This window comes from Odocoileus virginianus, unplaced genomic scaffold (assembly GCF_023699985.2).
Source record: "Odocoileus virginianus isolate 20LAN1187 ecotype Illinois unplaced genomic scaffold, Ovbor_1.2 Unplaced_Scaffold_17, whole genome shotgun sequence".
In the NCBI taxonomy this organism is placed as follows: domain Eukaryota; kingdom Metazoa; phylum Chordata; class Mammalia; order Artiodactyla; family Cervidae; genus Odocoileus; species Odocoileus virginianus.
This window is the reverse complement of record NW_027224279.1, coordinates 793878-812189: the sequence shown is the minus strand read 5'-3', so window position 1 is coordinate 812189 and position 18312 is coordinate 793878. Positions and strand designations below refer to the sequence as shown.

At 45.8% G+C, this 18312-nt stretch overlaps 1 protein-coding gene across 1 annotated transcript in view; it reads left to right on the top strand.

Annotated features, from left to right (window-relative positions):
- EGFR (epidermal growth factor receptor) overlaps nucleotides 1–18312 on the top strand; it is a 209749-nt gene that overhangs the window by 142849 nt on the left and 48588 nt on the right. Inside the window, exons 5-15 of the mRNA XM_070462898.1 lie at nucleotides 1065–1133; nucleotides 1960–2078; nucleotides 3442–3583; nucleotides 4792–4908; nucleotides 8553–8679; nucleotides 8774–8847; nucleotides 9052–9142; nucleotides 11338–11537; nucleotides 12609–12741; nucleotides 15573–15663; nucleotides 17050–17207. Coding sequence (XP_070318999.1) covers nucleotides 1065–1133; nucleotides 1960–2078; nucleotides 3442–3583; nucleotides 4792–4908; nucleotides 8553–8679; nucleotides 8774–8847; nucleotides 9052–9142; nucleotides 11338–11537; nucleotides 12609–12741; nucleotides 15573–15663; nucleotides 17050–17207 — 1321 coding nt within the window. The remainder of the gene's footprint in view (nucleotides 1–1064; nucleotides 1134–1959; nucleotides 2079–3441; nucleotides 3584–4791; nucleotides 4909–8552; nucleotides 8680–8773; nucleotides 8848–9051; nucleotides 9143–11337; nucleotides 11538–12608; nucleotides 12742–15572; nucleotides 15664–17049; nucleotides 17208–18312) is intronic.

The following is an 18312-nucleotide window of genomic DNA, read 5'->3' as shown; positions in this document are numbered from 1 at the left end:
ATTGTAAGGGATGCAGAAAAATATTTTTGTTCAAGCATATTCCTTATATCCTTGTGTTTAATAAATCTCAAAAGCAACTTAGGTCTAAAAATAAGAGATTGGTTCAATAAATTGTGGTACAGTCATGCCATTAAAAATGCATGTTAGGTAGGTAGAAGGATATTTAAAGGCATGGAAAATTGTCATAATGTATTATCAATTATTAAGTTATAGTGCAATGTGTAGTGTGATATTAATTCTTATATATAGCTATACTTATGCCTATATTGATTACCTCTGGATGATCCTCAATTCTTTTTCCTTTTTTCTGTTACTCATATTTTAAATAATGTCTATGATTCTTTTTTTGTCGCAGAAGTTTATAATCATAAACAGACTTTGAATTCCTTAATTGGTAAATATTTCCTGTGTTATGGAAAGATGCCATTAAACATTTTTATTTTAAATATTTTCTTTTATAAACTTATATGCTTATAATAGAAATTTGAAAATATGGTGACATATAGGGTAAAAAGGAAAGGTAATGTGGTGTCTGTACTGTACAGACATAACCACACTGAACATACCTACCTGTTACTTTTGCTCTTTCCTCTTAGGTTTCTCTCTTTCTGTCTGTCTGTCTGTCTCTTCTCCCAATGTATGACTGACACCATCCGTGTGGGGCTCAGCTTCCCATCTCTCAGGATTTTGAGAAGCACCAGCATTGCACTAGTGCCTTTCACCCCTGGGATCAACTATAAACCTTGCTGGTCATACTGAAGGGGTGCCCTCGTCCCGCAGTCACTTGGCAAATCATCTCTTCCATTTAAAACTGAAATTCTCCCAGAGACTGAATTCTCCTGACTGTAGGAGACTTTGGGACATATATTAAGTCCCTTGGATTTTTTCCTCATGAAAGTCTTTTTAAATCATCTTACAAACCAACCAGTTGAAGAAGCAGAGAATAAGGAATTTGAAAGCTCTTGTTTCTGGCTGTAGCTCTGCTAAGAAGCTTGAGCAGGTGCTATCAGTTTCTTGTTCCCTTTCCCCATGATATGAATTTAACTATTGCTTTTATATTTTAGGCCCGAAGTGTGATCCAGTCTGTCTCAATGGAAGCTGCTGGGGTGCTGGGAAGGAGAACTGCCAGAAATGTGAGTCAGGAACAGAATTTCACTGGCCACCTTCTCCCCTTACACTTGGCTGATGGTATTGATATTTGTTTTCCCTTTGAAGACTCCAGGCATTGTTGATTTTTAAGGCCAGATGTTAGCCGTTATATGAATGACAGTCTTGCACATCTCCCTGCATGGGCTAGTGTTGGCACTCCAGCCTGGTGTGAATCAATGCAGGCCCGCCACCCAGGCAGCAGTCATTCTCTCTAAACACTAGGTTTGGTTTTCCTGGAAATGGAGGCTTGTCTGTGTTTCTTGCAGCACACCTCTTGTGTCTTCTCCCTTCCTGCCCCTCTTTTGGGTACCTACCTACCTCCAGAGAAGCAAGAGCAGCTTCTTGAAGGAGATTTTTCTGCAGGAATCCTAGCTTAAGACCATGAATGGCCAGGAAATCTAGGGACATGTCAGCTTTATCTGTCCTTAAGTCAAATGGTGATGTGATTGTTATGCCCTTTTAAACACTGCTTTCTGGCAGGCATTATGTTATTTGTGCATCCTTTCTATTACCCCAAAACTCAATTCTTGTCAGTTTCTAATTTAACAAGTCTGAAAGTCCAGAGTTAATCTGAGTCAGTTCTCCTAAGTGATTAGAAACAAGTAGAAAAAAGAAAACATACAGTAAGAAAGATCAAGATAGTTGAGTTTAGCAGAACATGAATGTTTGGGAATTTCAGCGTAGACTCACTAAATTCATCCTTGTTATCAACCTTTCATCACCGTTTGCAAGTGCTCTGCAGGGCCCCTGGGAAGTGATCCTTCCACCTTCCTGACCCTGCAGCTCACGATGGCCTTTGCTTCCTTTCAGTGACCAAAATCATCTGTGCCCAGCAGTGTTCCGGGCGCTGCCGTGGCAGGTCCCCCAGCGACTGCTGTCACAACCAGTGTGCCGCTGGCTGCACGGGGCCGCGGGAGAGTGACTGCCTGGTAAGACACACCTCAGCTTCTGTGGCCCGAAGTTCAGGGGCCTCCCTTTGACTGAAATGTGCTGACTGATGTTTGCAGCTGCCAGGTAACAAAGCATCTTTCAGTGACCGGCCTTTACCACCTAGTTGGTGACCTTGGGTAAATTATGTGACCTCACCTACTGTTCCATGGTCTAAAGGGCACAATGTATGTGACATCCACACCTGAGACCAGGGCATAGAATGAGCCAAATGCTGCTGCTGCTAAGTCGCTTTAGTCATGTCCGACTCTGTGCGACCCCATAGACGGCAGCCCACCAGGCTCCCCCATCCCTGGGATTCTCCAGGCAAGAACACTGGAGTGGGTTGCCATTTCCTTCTCCAATGCATGAAAAATGAAAGTGAAGTCGCTCAGTCGTGTCCGACTCTTTGCGACCCCATGGACTGCAGCCCACCAGGCTCCTCCGCCCATGGGATTTTCCAGGCGAGAGGACTGGAGTGGGGTGCCATTGCCTTTTCCAGAGCCAAATACTAGCTGTGTGTTATTTGTCCCTCATGTCTGTTGTGGCCAGCACCAGTATCACCACCATTTATTGTTCCCTCAATTCTCATTACAACCTAGAGAGCTGAGGCTGCAGGGACCCCTAAAATGTACCCAGTGAAATTAGGCAGTCACACAGATCCTCAGTGGCAGGACAGCTGGACTCCATTTGTATCTTTTGCCTCTAAAGCCTCTGCTCTTTCTACTTGGCTCAGATGCTTCCTGCTGCTTCCCCACCCCATGAGGGTGCTGAAGCCCTCGCTGTAGTCCCTGTTACTGAGGAAAGCCTGACCAAGTTCTGGTGTCACCAAAGAGTCTATGGGTTTTAGGAACCTGGGAAACTCATGTTCCGGAGGCTGGAGGGGCCCTGGGCTTTGGATCCCACTGGTCTGAGCCACTTCTGCCAGGCTGCTGGAGGGAGGCAATACCAGGCTCTCGGTCAGGACCCCTCTGTGTGTGGTCTGATTCCGTCTGCACAGCAGCCCCCAGCCAAAGTTCTCTGTGTTTGGTAATAAATTCAAAAATGTATCCTCAAGTGTTGTTTAGGAGGGAAATCGGATGTAAGTGAAGTTGAATAATTTCACTCTAGAGTTACTACTCTAGCGTGTGAACCTCTGCCTTATTTTGAAAGTTAACAGAGATGTGTTTTTCCCTCCTCATAATCCATAAACCATCACAGCTGGAGCAGTGTATTTAAGAAAAAACATGCTTCTAAGAGAACAGTCTTTCTGCCCCTGTTGAGAGTGCTTTACTAGACGTGTGCTCTGACCGAACACCTGGACACGGAGGGCTGTGGCCCCGCCCACCGTGGAGTCCAGCACTCACACCGCCCCTCTCATGGCAGGTCTGCCGCAGGTTCCGTGATGAAGCCACCTGCAAGGACACATGTCCGCCACTCATGCTCTATGACCCTACCACCTACGAGATGAAGGTCAACCCGCTGGGGAAGTACAGCTTTGGCGCCACCTGTGTCAAGAAGTGTCCCCGTGAGTGTCCCTCGGGAGCCCCTTCATTGCCAGGCACCTGTTTCCGCTCTGTGTCCTGCGGAGGTCCCCATGTCCCCCACTCCGGGGTCCTTGGGTCCCTGTATCCTCTTCCGTACCGGGCAGGTGAGGTGATGACTGCCGCTCTGACCCCCAGTTGCTTCTTGTGTCCTGAGCCCAGGCATGGTTGCCCAGAACATTCCATGGTCTGATCGGCACAAACCCAGGGCCGCTGGGCCATTTCCCTGTTTGGCTCTTGTATTCGGCAGGTGTTTATAAGGCCTAAATGAGAGAGAGGTTGGGAGACCGGCCTTCTTTAGTGGTTAAAAACCCGGGCATGTTTGTGCCGTTAGGAGCACAGAAGAGTTTTCTGCTTGTCGATTGGCTTTGTTTAATTGTTGGGGCTTGGGTTTTGCTTATTTGTGCTTTACAGGAGACCCTAGTATTTAGGGAAATGGCAACATTAGTGATTTCATAGTAGAGGAAGTGATTTTCAAGAGGGAAGATTAACTAAAAAAAAAAAAAAAAAATTTTTAAGAACAACTATGAAGGTGAGATTTACGCTACCAGACTTGTGAACATGAAATTTTTAAAATTTGGAACAGCAGCAACAAAAAAACCCACAGATAAGGCATTGTAAGGTAAATGACAAGATAAAACTTTGTCACAATTATGACACAGATATAATCTTTGAGACAATGTGAAATCCACAGGAAACCACTCAGAGCCTCAGAGAACAAAAGCAGACAATTTATAGAAGGAAAGTGACAAATATCCAGTAAACGTCCAGACAAACGTCCAGTGGTTCGAGGATCCACTTGGGGAAGTCAAAAGAAACAGAGAGTTCCTGAAAAGTTGATTATGAACACAAGTTACTTCTTCCTGAGTGACGGAAGGCACAGTGTGTACCCAGTCACCCACAGAGGCCCGAGGGGATGAGGGTGGCCAAGAGAAGTGTGGTCTTTGTTTCGGGTGACTTTTTAAAATACATGTTAAACTTTCAGCTGTGAGTCCTGAATGTAAGCATCGTCACCAGTGAGCAGCAGCCTGATAGGGAGGCCATGAACACCTTGAACCCCACTCCTCTCTGTTTACAGCCTTTCCTTCTTTTCCTTGAAGTAAACAGAACCAGAGAATCACCCGTCATCAAGGGTCATTATGCCCAGAACACCTGGTGCTGCTTTCACCACCTTCCTTTCATTGTCCCCCAGGTAACTATGTGGTGACAGACCACGGCTCATGCGTCCGCGCCTGCAGTTCTGACAGCCAGGAGGTAGAAGAAGATGGTGTCCGCAAGTGTAAAAAGTGTGACGGGCCTTGTGGCAAAGGTGGGAAGCTGCCCGGTGTGGGCACGGGGCCCTCTCTGCTTCCAGTCATGGCTGGGCTCCCTGCCCCCAGACTGCCAGCATCATCCTCAGACCAGATTTGAGGGAGTCTCCAAGCTCAGAAACATGTCCCTTCCTTTCTGCTGTGCTCTATCCCTGGGGTGTCCTCAATGCCAATTTATCCCTTCTTTTCCTGCACTTTATCTTTTATCTTGACATTTTTCAAACACCCAGAAGCATTGCAAAATAGTGTAATGAACACCCATATGCCCTGCACTTGAATTCATCAATTTTCAGTAACCACCACATTGTTCTCCGCATTTGTGTCTCTCTGTGTGTTTTCTGAGTCCTGTGAGGACTACAGGTATTATAACACTTCACCCTGCATTCACCAACACACTTTTGTACAAACAGGAAGTATTCTCCTAAGTAACAAAAGACAATTTCACTCTTATCGCATGTTTAACGTTGATTCTAGTTTTCAGTTTAATTTCAACTCCCCTGTTGTCCCAATATATCCTTTTTAGCCGCTTTTCAATCGAAAGTCCAGGCTCTTCATTAATTCAAGATCGTTTCTCAGCCCTCTTTCCTCTGATGTTGTGAGGAGTCAAGGCCAGCTGCTCCGACCGCCCCTGTCTGGTCAGATCATGTTTTCCTTGGGGCGGGACGCAGATGGAGCACTGCAGGTAGAGTGTCCCACCAGGGGGACACAGGTCTCATCTCATTACCTCTGTGGCTTCTCTGGCTCAGTGCTAAAGAATCTGCCTGCAACGCATGAGACCTGGATTTGATCCCTGGGTCAGGAAGATTCCTTGGTGAAGGAAATGGTAACCCACTCCAGGATTCTTGCCTGGGGAATTCCATGGACAGAGGAGCCTGGAGGGGTACAGTCCATGGGGTTGCAAAGAGTTGGGCATGACTGAGTGATTAAACCACCTCAATGGAAGAACTGATGATTCGCCTGAAGTTGCATCAGTCAGATTTCTTGGTGGTTGTAAGAATGACTTCCTATTTCTGTCATTTCTTCTACATTTACTAGTTGACAATTCTGTTTCCCAAAGTAACTTTCTTAGTACCCATGTGAGCTCACTGAACCCTTTTTTATTCAGTTTATGATAATCCCTCCTCACATTATTCACTCTGATGTCCAGACTATCTCCCATGTGGCCCATGGGAGCCTCCCCAGCTGGCACCCAGGTCCTTTGGGTGCGTGGCAGGCCCAGGACACGTCTTTCACTTGCACAGAAGACACATCTACACTCTAAGCATCCCCTGGAGATCACTGCAGATAACATCATGTGAACCTTCCTTATTCTGCTTTGCAGCTGCTGGGCACGCCCCTAACCCTGTCCACAGTCCCTCTACCATGACCTATATGATCATTAGTTTCCACTATTTTACTGCTATAAAAAAAAGCTTCAATGCAGCTTACTTGAACATCTGCTTCAGATGCCACCGTCCTAAGAAGTGTCTGTGGTTTCAGCTGACACTGACCACTGCCCCATGCATTCTTTCAGAAGCAGACTGAGCCTCCCCGCTCCACGTCATCCAGTCCCTCAGCCCCGTTAGGAGGTCTGTGCCATTACGATCCCCCTTACAGGTGAGGCACTGTATCACAGAGGATCTAAATGCCTTGCCAAGGGACCAATGCCCAGGATTGGCAGAGACAAGCTGGGACAGCTCACAGGGCTTCAGTCTGAAGTCAGACCCATGCGCTCCCAGTGTGGCAGGCGGGTCAGTGCCCTGAGAAATGGATATCCTTTGGCTCCAGGAAATCTTCAGGCAGAGGAAACATGCAAGGAAGAAAATAAGGCATAAAGTGGTGCCTGGAGAGGAAGGAAGAGAGTTCAGCCACTGAAGAGAGAGGGTTACTATCAGCATCCTCAAATGGATCAATAAAAGCAGAGATTATTTCTGATTTTGGACTGTTAATTTTGTGCTCAGAAAACATTTTGACTCACCTATAATCATTATGCTCTATTTTCTACCCACCCGCAGTTCAAATCCTGGAGTAGTGGCCAACTGAGGTCCCTTCGTGTAGGGCGATGTTGGGAAACAAAGGTGGGAACATGTGTGTTGATGGTCCACAACTCCTCCAGATCTGCTAGATCTAGAGGTGAATTACAGTTTGTCTCCACATTTAGAAATTAAGGTAACCCCACCATCACCATCACGCCTAAGCGGAGAGAGAATGAATATTCTCTCAAACATGTAGAATTCTGTTCCAAACCTGTAATTAAAAGGCAAGTTCCCATCAGCAGGCATCTGCCTCAGGGCTTGTTTTGCTGAAGCCCCCTCATTCTGTTGTCAGCCAGAGCCTTGGAATCCTAAGCAAGCCTCGCCACCCCGTTCCCAGACCCACAGTGAGGTATATGCATTCCGGGGCAAGCCTGGGATTCCATGGGGCTGGTGGGATGGGCCCCATGGCCAGGTGGCAGCCCAAGCAGTGAGGACTCCAGACAGAATGGAGAAGAAGGAGATGGAGAAACAGGGCAACCATGTCCCTGGTGAGGCCTGGAGAAGGGGAAGGGACCTCACCCTGAACAATAAGATCTTCCATGATTATTCTTCAAAGTAAGATAAAGTTTGAAAGAGAGATACCAAAATTTGCACTGTGGATTCTAGAAGTAGAGCCACAACAGATAAATGGGCTTCAGAGGGAGATGACATTTAAGATAGAAATTAGGGAGTGGATATAAATTAATAAATGAGCTCAGAGTGCAGAAAAAGGCATCTGAGACTGATGTCACAGTAGGACAGAGATCAAAGCATGTGGCTTAAGTAGGCCCTGTGGAAGAAAAGCAGTTTTTCTGATAAGACTTATTATAGTATTCTTTATGATATCAGTTCAGTTCATTTCAGTTCAGTCGCTCAGTCTTGTCCAACTCTCTGGGACCCCATAGACTACAGCTCACCAGGCCTCCCTCTCCATCACCAACTCCAGAGCCTACTCAATCTCATGTCCATCGCATCGGTGATGCCATGCTTGTGAATGGTTTTACTGATAGGACAATGTTTTACTGATAGGACAATGTTCGCAGCATACTAAGTGAAAACAAAACAACAACAAAAAAAAACAGCTACATATGTGGTGTGACACAACCATGGAGGATAACTGGAAGGAAATTTTCTCAAATATCAAAGTTACACAGTAGCATTTCTAGTCATTTTGTTCCTCTTTGTTCCCTGTTTTCAAGGTTTTCTTCCATGGATGCATCTTGCTCTTTTAGTTAAAAAACTTATGCATACTGTTTCTTTCCATTAGAAAACTGAGCTGCAGCCCAGAGGAGGGCAAGGGAAGGCAGTGAGGGTTTAGTGGGGGCACACGTGTGATCCCCGTGCAGGACCAACGGCCCAGGGGGCAGCTGTCGTGTAGGAGGAGCTGGAGTCCGCAGGGGCAGCTGGACTGTGGCCCAGGTGGGGAAGGCTGAGGAGGAGAAGGCAAGCTCAGTGAGGACAGGCATGGCATCTCCTGTACTGTGACCCCACACCCCGCTCTGGCCCCTGGTCCCGGGCGAGCCTGCAGTGTTTGCAGGATAGCGTGGCAGCGACCACTCCTTCGGCTGCACTTCTCTCCCTGCTCCCTGAGGAACCACAGCTGTTACTGATTCAACACTTGTGAATGGAATAAACACCTCTCTTTACAGTTTGTAACGGAATAGGAATCGGTGAGTTTAAAGGCACACTTTCCATAAATGCTACAAACATTAAACACTACAGAAACTGCACATCCATCAGTGGAGATCTTCATATCCTGCCAGTAGCATTCAAGGGGTAAGTAAAGATCAAGTTACTGGTATACCGCAGAAAAACAGGCTCTGCTCTGCTCACGGCAGGTTGTTACTGACGGCTCTGTTACTTGTTTCAGTGACTCCTTCACACATACGGCTCCTCTGGACCCGAAAGAGCTGGACATTCTAAAAACTGTAAAAGAAATTACAGGTGTGTACCATTAAGTGTGTTAGCTGCTCAGTTGTATCCGACTCTTTGTGACCCCATGGACTGTAGCCTGCCAGGCTCCTCCGTCCATGGGATTTTCCAGGCAAGAATACTGGAGTGGGTTGCCATTTCCTTCTCCAAATAATGTCTCATACAAAATAGAAATTTCTAAGTGGTATGTGTCTGAACTTTCCTTCTGCTTTATAGGGTTTTTGCTGATTCAGGCCTGGCCCGAAAACAGGACTGACCTCGATGCTTTTGAGAACCTGGAAATCATACGTGGCAGAACGAAGCAGCAGTAAGTGGACCCCAGCCAAAGACTTGTAGAGTCTTTTCTTTTGAAGTGAAAGCTACTGAAGGGCTGCAGAGACAATACAGAGTCCCCACACACCCTCACCTGGCTCCCCCGCTGGTGACACCCTGCATCATCAGCATGGCTGTAACTGAACTGCAAACTTTCTCGGATCTCGCCAGTTTTCCACGAACACGTTTTCTGTTCTGGTCAGCCCACGCTGCAAGGGACAGTCATGTCTCCTTAGTCCCCTGCTGTCCGTGATAGTTCCTCTGTCTTCCTTGTCTTTCATGGCTTTTGAAAAGTACTGGTCAGGCATTTGTAGGATGGCCAGTGTTTTCTCCTGATTTGGTTGAGGTTTTGTACTGTTGGCAAGAATAGCACTAAGGCCACCAGTCCTCATCAGCACCTCATTTCAGGGGACCTGAGAGGCAATGAGCATGTCTTTCAAGATTTCCACTTTTCCAGCTCCAGCACACACACACATGCATGCTCACACACATACGCATGCACGCATGCACACACACACACAAGCATCTTTAACATAATAAGGGTAATAATGAATTTTGTGGTGAGGCAAAGTTTGGGACTCTCTTGTTCAAACCTGCCTTGGAAATCATCTGGTTTTGAGAATTGTTCCCCATAATTGACACCTGAGAGAGCTACATAATATTGTGCAGTATTAAAGAAAATCAGAATACAGTGCGTGTAAAATAAGCATCCCTTTCCAAAAGCCATTCCAGCTTTGCATCTCTGATGCTAAACATGCAGCTAATATCACTTGCCAGAAAGGCCCTGTGCCCTGAGTTCTCAGGAATACTTCTGTGACCAAAGTTCATATAGAGACGAGAGACTTCAGTCAGTTTTCTTGGGTGACTAGCATGTACCTCTCAGCTTAGTTTTAGGGTTTTAAACATAAAGCTGACTTTTTTTTTTTTAATTTATAACATTTGCTGAGCAGTCCAATGATACACAGTTCCTCCTGGGGAAGTGTGACCCCTGCCAGACCTCCCTGCAGGGAGGACCTCAGCCTTGTCCCCACTGGCATGGCTCCCCTGAGCATATGGCTAGAGGAAGGGATTCCTAAAAACAGGGGTGCAGACTGTGCACCCACAGAAGTCAGACTGTGGAGGGATACAGGGAGGAAAGAGTGGGCAGAGAAAGAGAAACAAGGAGAAAGAGGAGTTACATTTTGTCATCTCGTGCCTTCATCGTCAGCCTCTCTATCCAGTGCTGTCTCAGCTGGTCTGTTTCCCACCTTGGTGTTTAGTGAGCTTCCTCACAACGCACACCTTCTTCCTGTGGCTTCCCATCACTGCAAACAAGAGCCTCCTCCACAGTGCCCAAAGTGGTCTAGGCTCCGGCCTCTTTCTCCCCCCGCAGACCCCTGTCCTACATTTCTGCTCCAGCAGCAGCACGTGATTCTCAGTGCCTGTCACGTGCTCCTCTGGGTGGAAGGCTGCCTTCCCTTCAGTCGGAATACTGTCCATCTGGCCATGTGATGAACACGTCCTGGTCAGCTCGTAGGAACCTAGCACAGGGTTGGGTAGTGAAGAAAATATCATAGTTCCTGCTCTGGAGGTCCTGATGCTCAGGCATCACCTCTTCCAGAGACCCTTGCTCAGACTTGTTTAGGTACACCCTGCCCTTTGCCTCTGTGGTCCCCTCATCACCACCCTCATGGTTCTGCGTTAACAATGATTGTATCATCAGTAGACAAAGGGCTTTTTGACAGCAAGAAGCACCCACTTAACCTAGAGTTAGAATAAAATTAGTCACATATTACCTCAGATATTTGTTCAATAAATGGATGAATAGATGGGTGGATGGGTAGGTGGATGGATGGAAAGCTGAATCTATGATTTTTGAAGTATATTTGGATATTTGAAAGGTTAACATATTCTCAATTACCAAGCAAAGTTAAAATGCAGTAAATAAAATAATGACATTAATAAATTATTCAACCACTAGTCTGCCACTGGAGTTAGAGATATTAAAGGAACAAGGAACTAACTTTTCCCTGGAGGAACTTTAAAAACACTTGCAATTTTCCAAAGTTGCAGTACAGACCTTCCATAACATGACTTACATGACTACAAACTGGAAGGCAGTAGTAAATCTAAAGTGGTACAGAAAAACATTTTTCTTGATACTATGCTGTCATAATTTTTCACAATATTTTTTTTTTCTCTTCAACTTAGTGGCCAGTTTTCTCTTGCGGTCGTCGGCCTGAGTATAACATCCTTGGGATTACGCTCCCTCAAGGAGATAAGTGATGGTGATGTGATAATTTCAGGAAATCAAAACTTGTGCTATGCAGATACGATACGCTGGAAAAAACTTTTGGGGACCTCAACTCAGAATGCCAAAATTTCAAAAAACAGGAGTCAACAACAGTGCAGTGAGTAATATCTTTGGTTGATTGTGGAGATGGTTCTAACAGGTCATTTATTTTGATTTAAAATATTGAAAGGCTACTCTCAAACATTTAAAGTATTTTTTACGTTATTAAGAAGCAAATTAAGGGAAATGTGTGTATTCTGTTGTGACGTTCATCAGATTTTTTTCTAGATAATTCTCGTCTCATAGGATAAATCTGCCTTGAAGTCTAGGCCATCAGTTATTGGTAATTTAGAGAACAAAATTTAGTGTTGATTATGGCATTTTAGCTGTGTGTTCCTTCCTGCTCATTCCATCCCCAATGACTAAACACATTCACACACACACACACACACACACACATACAGAAATGGGCTGAACATTTTACACTGGCATTTCCAGATCCGAGTTCACAGCCATAGTCAGCTTTTGAAGTGGTGCCTGCACCTGTGCTGAGATACTGGCCACCCGCAGAAGCAGAGCCAAGTTCATAGCCCAGCTTGAGCCCTTCCTAGCTTTGAGACATTCATCAGTTTACGTAAATCTTTGGGCTTTATCTTCCTCATCGATGAAATGGAGGCAATAATGCCTCTCACACCATAGTGCAATTAAAAGAATTGGTGAAGTTCTGGGTGTCTCCCTGGTTCTGTGCCCCACCCACGCATGACAAGGATCCTCACGCTTTCTGCTCCTGCAGCTCTGACGAGCTCCATCTAGATATGCTTGGCACCCAGCAGGGCACAGGGGACTGGTGGCGGGCCTCTGGAAGCCCCTGCGCCCCTGCTTCTCCCGGGGGCCCTGGCGTGTGTCTGTGGCCACTGTTCCCCGTCTGACCATGAGACTCACGCTGTGTTCTCAGGCGCCCCTGGTGGCGGGCCTCTGGAAGCCCCTGCGCCCCTGCTTCTCCCGGGGGCCCTGGCATGTGTCTGTGGCCGCTGCTCCCTGTCTGACCATGAGACTCACGCTGTGTTCTCAGGCGCCACTGGTGGCGGGCCTCTGGAAGCCCTTGTGCCCCTGCTTCTCCCGGGGGCCCTGGAGTGTGTTTGTGGCCGCTGCTCCCTGTCTGACCATGAGACCCACCCTGTGTTCTCAGGCGCCACAGGCCACACCTGTCACCCGCTGTGCTCGTCAGAGGGCTGCTGGGGACCTGGGCCCAAATTCTGCTTGTCCTGTCAGAACTTCAGTCGTGGCAAGGAGTGTGTGGAAAAGTGCAACCTTCTAGAGGGGTAAGAGGTTTGTTTTGTTTTTTTTTAATTCCTTTGTTTTAATTAAAAAATAAGACTTAGGATGGTTTTGTAGGTGTATAGTTAATCAGTCTGATTATTTTCCTTTATTTTCTTTTCCTTTTTGTTTGTTGACAGTTGGTGTGTGTGTGTGTGTAGTTTTATTTAGTTAGTTAGCTGTTTTTGGTTGTGCTGGATCTCCCTTGTGCACACAGGCTTTCTCTGGTTGCAAGAAGCAGGGGCTGCTCTTCACGGGGGCATCTGTGAAGCTGTGGCTCAGTCGTTCTGGCCCACAGGCTGAGCTGCGTCATAGCATGTGGGATCTTTCCAGACCAGGGATCAAACTGGTATCCCCTGCATGGCAAGACAGGCTCTCAACCACTCGACCACCAGGGAAGCCCTGTTGACAATTGTTAATCACAAAAGGAAATGAAAAAGCATTTTTCATTACTTAATCCAACCCAATTTATAGAGTCTCTTTATCTGGAAATTTAACTTTCTAAGCTGCACAAAGTTCCCTAGACAAACAGAACGGTTTGTTCTGTTTCCATGGTTCAGATGACCAAGACCGTGGCCAGTAGTCTTGTCCTTGTAGCATAGCATTCCTGCTGTGTCAAAACACAGCTTAGGTTAATCTTTGTTTACGGTCAAGACACACCAAACAGTGCAGATAACTTTAAATAGAACCATGGACAAAGAAATAAACAGTTTGTTTAACATCTGTTGAATTAATTGCAGTCAATAAAAAGTACAGTCTGTTGATTCTGTGGAAATTTTGATATTGAGTAAGGTTTTGAATGATCACAAATAGTGACTAAAATAAATTAATAGGAAAACAAAATGTAAGGATAGCAACTGGAAGAGGCAATTTAAAAAAAATAAAGAAAAAGAGAGGTTTTGTGGTAGAGAAGAAGATAGGAGTTACAGATACCTCTAGGAAATTTTCCTTTCTGTTTCACTATCAGGGCTTGGACTACAGCTCAGCTCAGAAATACTCAGAAGGAGGATAATTCAATTCCACAGGACTCCTTTAGCTTATAGGCTCATTAACGTAACAGGAATTTGCATAATCAATAGTATTGTTTCAATAAGTAAGAAATATTGGTGCAATGCTTACAGCTGCAGACAGATGCTAAGCTCATGCTTTCAGTGCTCAGCTCTCTGTGAAGGGGCTTCCCCAGTGGCTCAGGTAGTAAAGAATTTGCCTGCAGTGTGGTAGACCCAGGCTCAATCCCTGGGTCAGGAAGATCCCCTGGAGAAGGGAATGGTTACCCATTCCAGTATTCTTGCCTGGAGAATCCCATGAACAGAGGAGCCTGGTAGGCTACCGTCCATGGGGTCACAAAGAGTCGGACAAAACTGACTAGCAGCTTCAACACTTTTCTCTTTGAAGCAGCGAGGTAATTAAAACAGCCTTGGCAGTGGTGCCTGGGTCTTCCCGTTAGAGAATCCTGGTGTCCAGCAGCACCTTCTCTGTTGGCAAGACTGGCCCCTATAGTGGGTGTGATGACCCAAGAGGCAGCACAGGGAAAAGTCACATGGCTCGTTCGGTTTCACTGATGCTGACTGCCTGAGCGGACGCATGGAACATACCTTTGGGTGTGAACACTTTGTTCACTGCCTAGTTAACGACCAGTCGTCTTAAGAGCTGCCCACACCTACCCTGTCTTTTCAATCACACATCAGCTCCTCAAGCAGTTATTTAGTTATTTATTTAATTCTTGATTGCACCGGGTCTTCACTGCTGCTATTTATTTATTTATTTAATTCTTGATTGCACCGGGTCTTCACTGCTGCTATTTATTTATTTATTTAATTGTTGATTGCACCGGGTCTTCACTGCTGCTATTTAGTTATTTATTTAATTGTTGATTGCACCGGGTCTTCACTGCTGCTATTTAGTTATTTATTTAATTCTTGATTGCACCGGGTCTTCACTGTTGCTATTTATTTATTTATTTAATTGTTGATTGCGCCGGGTCTTCACTGCTGCTATTTATTTAGTTATTTAATTCTTGATTGCGCCGGGTCTCCGCTGTTGCGCACGGGTTCTCTCCAGTGGCTAAGGGTGGGACTGCTGTCTAGTTGGTTGCTCAGCCTTCACTGCGGCGGCTTCCTTGTTGCGGAGCAGAGGCTGTAGGTGCGCTGACCTCAGCCGTTGCAGCGTGCAGGCTCACTGGTTGTGACTCACGGGCTCAGCTGCCCTGTGGCATGTGGACTCTTCCCAGATACGGGGATGGGACCCATGTCCCTTTCATTGGCAGGCAGATTTCTCTCCACTTTACCACCAGGGAAGTCCCAATCAATCCATTTTTGAGGAACGGTTAAAATAGTCCAATAAATATTTCATACCTGTGTTCCATTCTTACTGTTTTCAGTAATAACCATTAAGGAAGCTTTAATAGCTCTCGTTCCCTTTCCCAGGTATTGGTCTAGTTACCATTTCTTTGCAGCTTAACTTAAATATCCATGAGTCTGATATAGGAGGGGGTGCCTCTTAAGTACTATTTTCTTCTCCCCTCCCACGTGTTGGCTTATCTAATATTCAGACACTGTGCCTGTAGGAAAAATGTAGAGAAGCTCTTTTGATTATAAATGAAGCTTCTGCTTTGTTCTAGGAAAAGATGACTAAAGATTCAGCTGACAGAATCAGTTTATTATATTACAGTATAGTCCCGGTTTCCCAGACGTTTGACTTTTACATAAAATTGTTTTGTCTTTCTAAGAGAGGTGATTGGCGTCACCTGACCCTTCAGACAGGTGAACCCAGACAGCATTTGGAAGCAGGCTGTGTAGGGATGGTGCTGACCAGTTTCCTGTCTTCCTCCTGTCAGAGAGCCCAGGGAGTTCGTGGAGAATTCCGAGTGTGTGCAGTGCCATCCAGAATGCCTGCCCCAGGCCATGAATGTGACCTGCACTGGACGCGTAAGGAGCACGTTTGATGTTATCCCCACGCATCAGCTGCAGACCCGCAAGGATGACCCACCACCATCCCGCCCACTCCCCACACTCCAGCCCGTCCCGTCCCGTCTCACAGCCGTCAGGGGCTGTGACTGAGGGGACGTTGGCATGTGGCCTGCCTGGCTCGAGCGTTCATCTTCTCTGTCCAACCCCCAGACGCACATGGTGACGCCTGGTCTCACACCACAGATCAGGACACTGTGAACAGGGCACTGACAACCAGCCTTCACTGTTCCTGATGTCTGCCACCATTGCTTCATCATCTTAATCAAACGTCACCACATTCTTACTTCACATTAGTTCATAGTTATTTGAAGGAGGTTTTTTCAATCACATAGAAAAAATTTTCAAAATTCAGTTTCATATCTGCATTACATTCAGTAATAATATTTTAGAGAGTGTAAGTGAGAATGAAGATCCCTCTCACACCAATGTGTTCATGTTGTTAATTCTCACTATTACCTGTATGAGGAGCTCTGTTTGGATTTGAGCTTCAACAGTCATATCTAAATCTACTAACAGAAAATGTTTTTCAGAAGTTCTCTGAATCAGACAGATGATGATAAGGTTTTCAGGTACAAGCTGCCAGAATAGCTGGTTACAGAGTAAACCACTGGCTTTTAGGTTAGTGTTGGGTTAACTTTTCATCAGTGAAGCACAATAATTGGTGATATGGGTTGACTTAGTCATCAGATTGTTCTCGCTCTGGGAACACTCAGTCTTTGAGATGTAAGGGTGCTTAGCCAACAGGCAGACCCTTCCCTACCCAACCTTACTTCAGCCCTTGTGAAGTGTGTGGATGCAACCCAAGCAGCCCTAATATATTGACAAGTCTGACAAACAGAACCAAATTTAGCATAGCACAGTTAATTTATGCAGCCAGTGTGTTTACACTTGCCGCCTTCTCAACACTGGGGACCACAGGTGTGGTTTGCTTAGCTTTGCCTTGGCAAGCACAGCTTCCCACAGAAGCCCCTCAACTTCAAGCATGACTCACAAGGAAGCCCATCTGAATGATAAGGATGTAAATACACATGTAGACCAATCAATGTTTTAACAAGGAAAAATGCACACAAGGTATTAAGTACAATCTAGTAAAATACACAGTTCAGTTTCTTTATGTTTTCATATACAATACACATTTAAAGTCAGGAAGGCTTTATTCTCAACTGTTAACAGTGGTCACATCAGGTAAGACACAGTCAGAGAAGAATTCAGCCACTTGAAGAATTTCTACATTGCTTGATTTTTTTTTTCCGTGATATATATTTTAAGTAAAAAGTTACTTCATTCTGAAAGACACATAAATAAATATTTGATTTCTGAAATGGTTTTTCTGCCTCGGGGCAGGGACCAGGCAACTGTGTAAAGTGTGCCCACTACATTGATGGCCCTCACTGCGTCAAGACCTGCCCTGCTGGAGTCGCGGGAGAGAACGGCACCCTGATCTGGAAATTTGCAGATGCCAGTCACGTGTGTCACCTGTGCCACCCCAACTGCACCTATGGGTGAGTCAGGGAACTCTGGGTCTGCAAGAGAAAATGCAGACTCATAAACTGAAAACGTTTTCCAAACTGCCCAGGCAGTAAAGTACAGAAGTTTGTATTAGAGTCAGTTCCTCCAAGTGTTCTCGCCCTGCGGCCACGGCAGAGGCGGTAAAACGCTCATGGGAGGTAACAGTGCTCACCAGAAAGCCTCTCAGCATCTCCAGGTGTGTACCATGCCAGGGCTCTGTTCTGCTGTGCCAACAAGTCCAAACAAGAGTAAGGGACAGGTGGGATGAAGACGGAGGTCCTACCCTGTCCTCAAAGTTTTCTATACATCTTTCCAGGTGACTGGGATTCCTGTGGGAATCCTTATTGTTCTACAATTAATGGAAGATAACATTGCCTAGATAGCATATTAAAAAGTAGAGAAATTACTTTGCCAACAAAGGTCCATCTAGTCAAGGCTGTGGTTTTTCCAGTGGTCATGTATGGATGTGAGAGTTGGACTGTGAAGAAAGCTGAGTGCTGAAGAATTGATGCTTTTGAACTGTGGTGTTGGAGAAGACTCTTGAGAGTCCCTTGGACTGCAAGGAGATCCAACCAGTCCATCCTAAAGGAGATCAGTCCTGGGTGTTCATTGGAAGGACTGATGTTGAAGCTGAAACTCCAATACTTTGGCCACCTGATGCGAAGAGTTGACTCATTGGAAAAGACCCTGATGCTGGGAGGGACTGGGGGCAGGAGGAGAAGGGGACGACAGAGGATGAGATGGCTGGATGGCATCACCGACTCGATGGACATGAGTTTGAGTAAGCTCCGGGAGTTGGTGATGGACAGGGAGGCCTGGCGTGCTGTGATTCATGGGGTCACAAAGAGTCAGACACAACTGAGCAACTGAACTGAACATTGCCTAGAATGTTCCTTAAAGAAGCTTTTTCTTTTACCTAGTTGATTGCTAAGTTGTTAATAGGTAGATTAAAACTATTTTGACTACACTACAATTAGCTGAAGCACTCTGAACATTTGTATCTTGTTTACTAAAATAATAAATTTGGCAATGAAACTAGACTGCTTCTAGAAATCAGTCGGAAAAGTTGAGTTCTCATATATATTTCATATTCCCTTC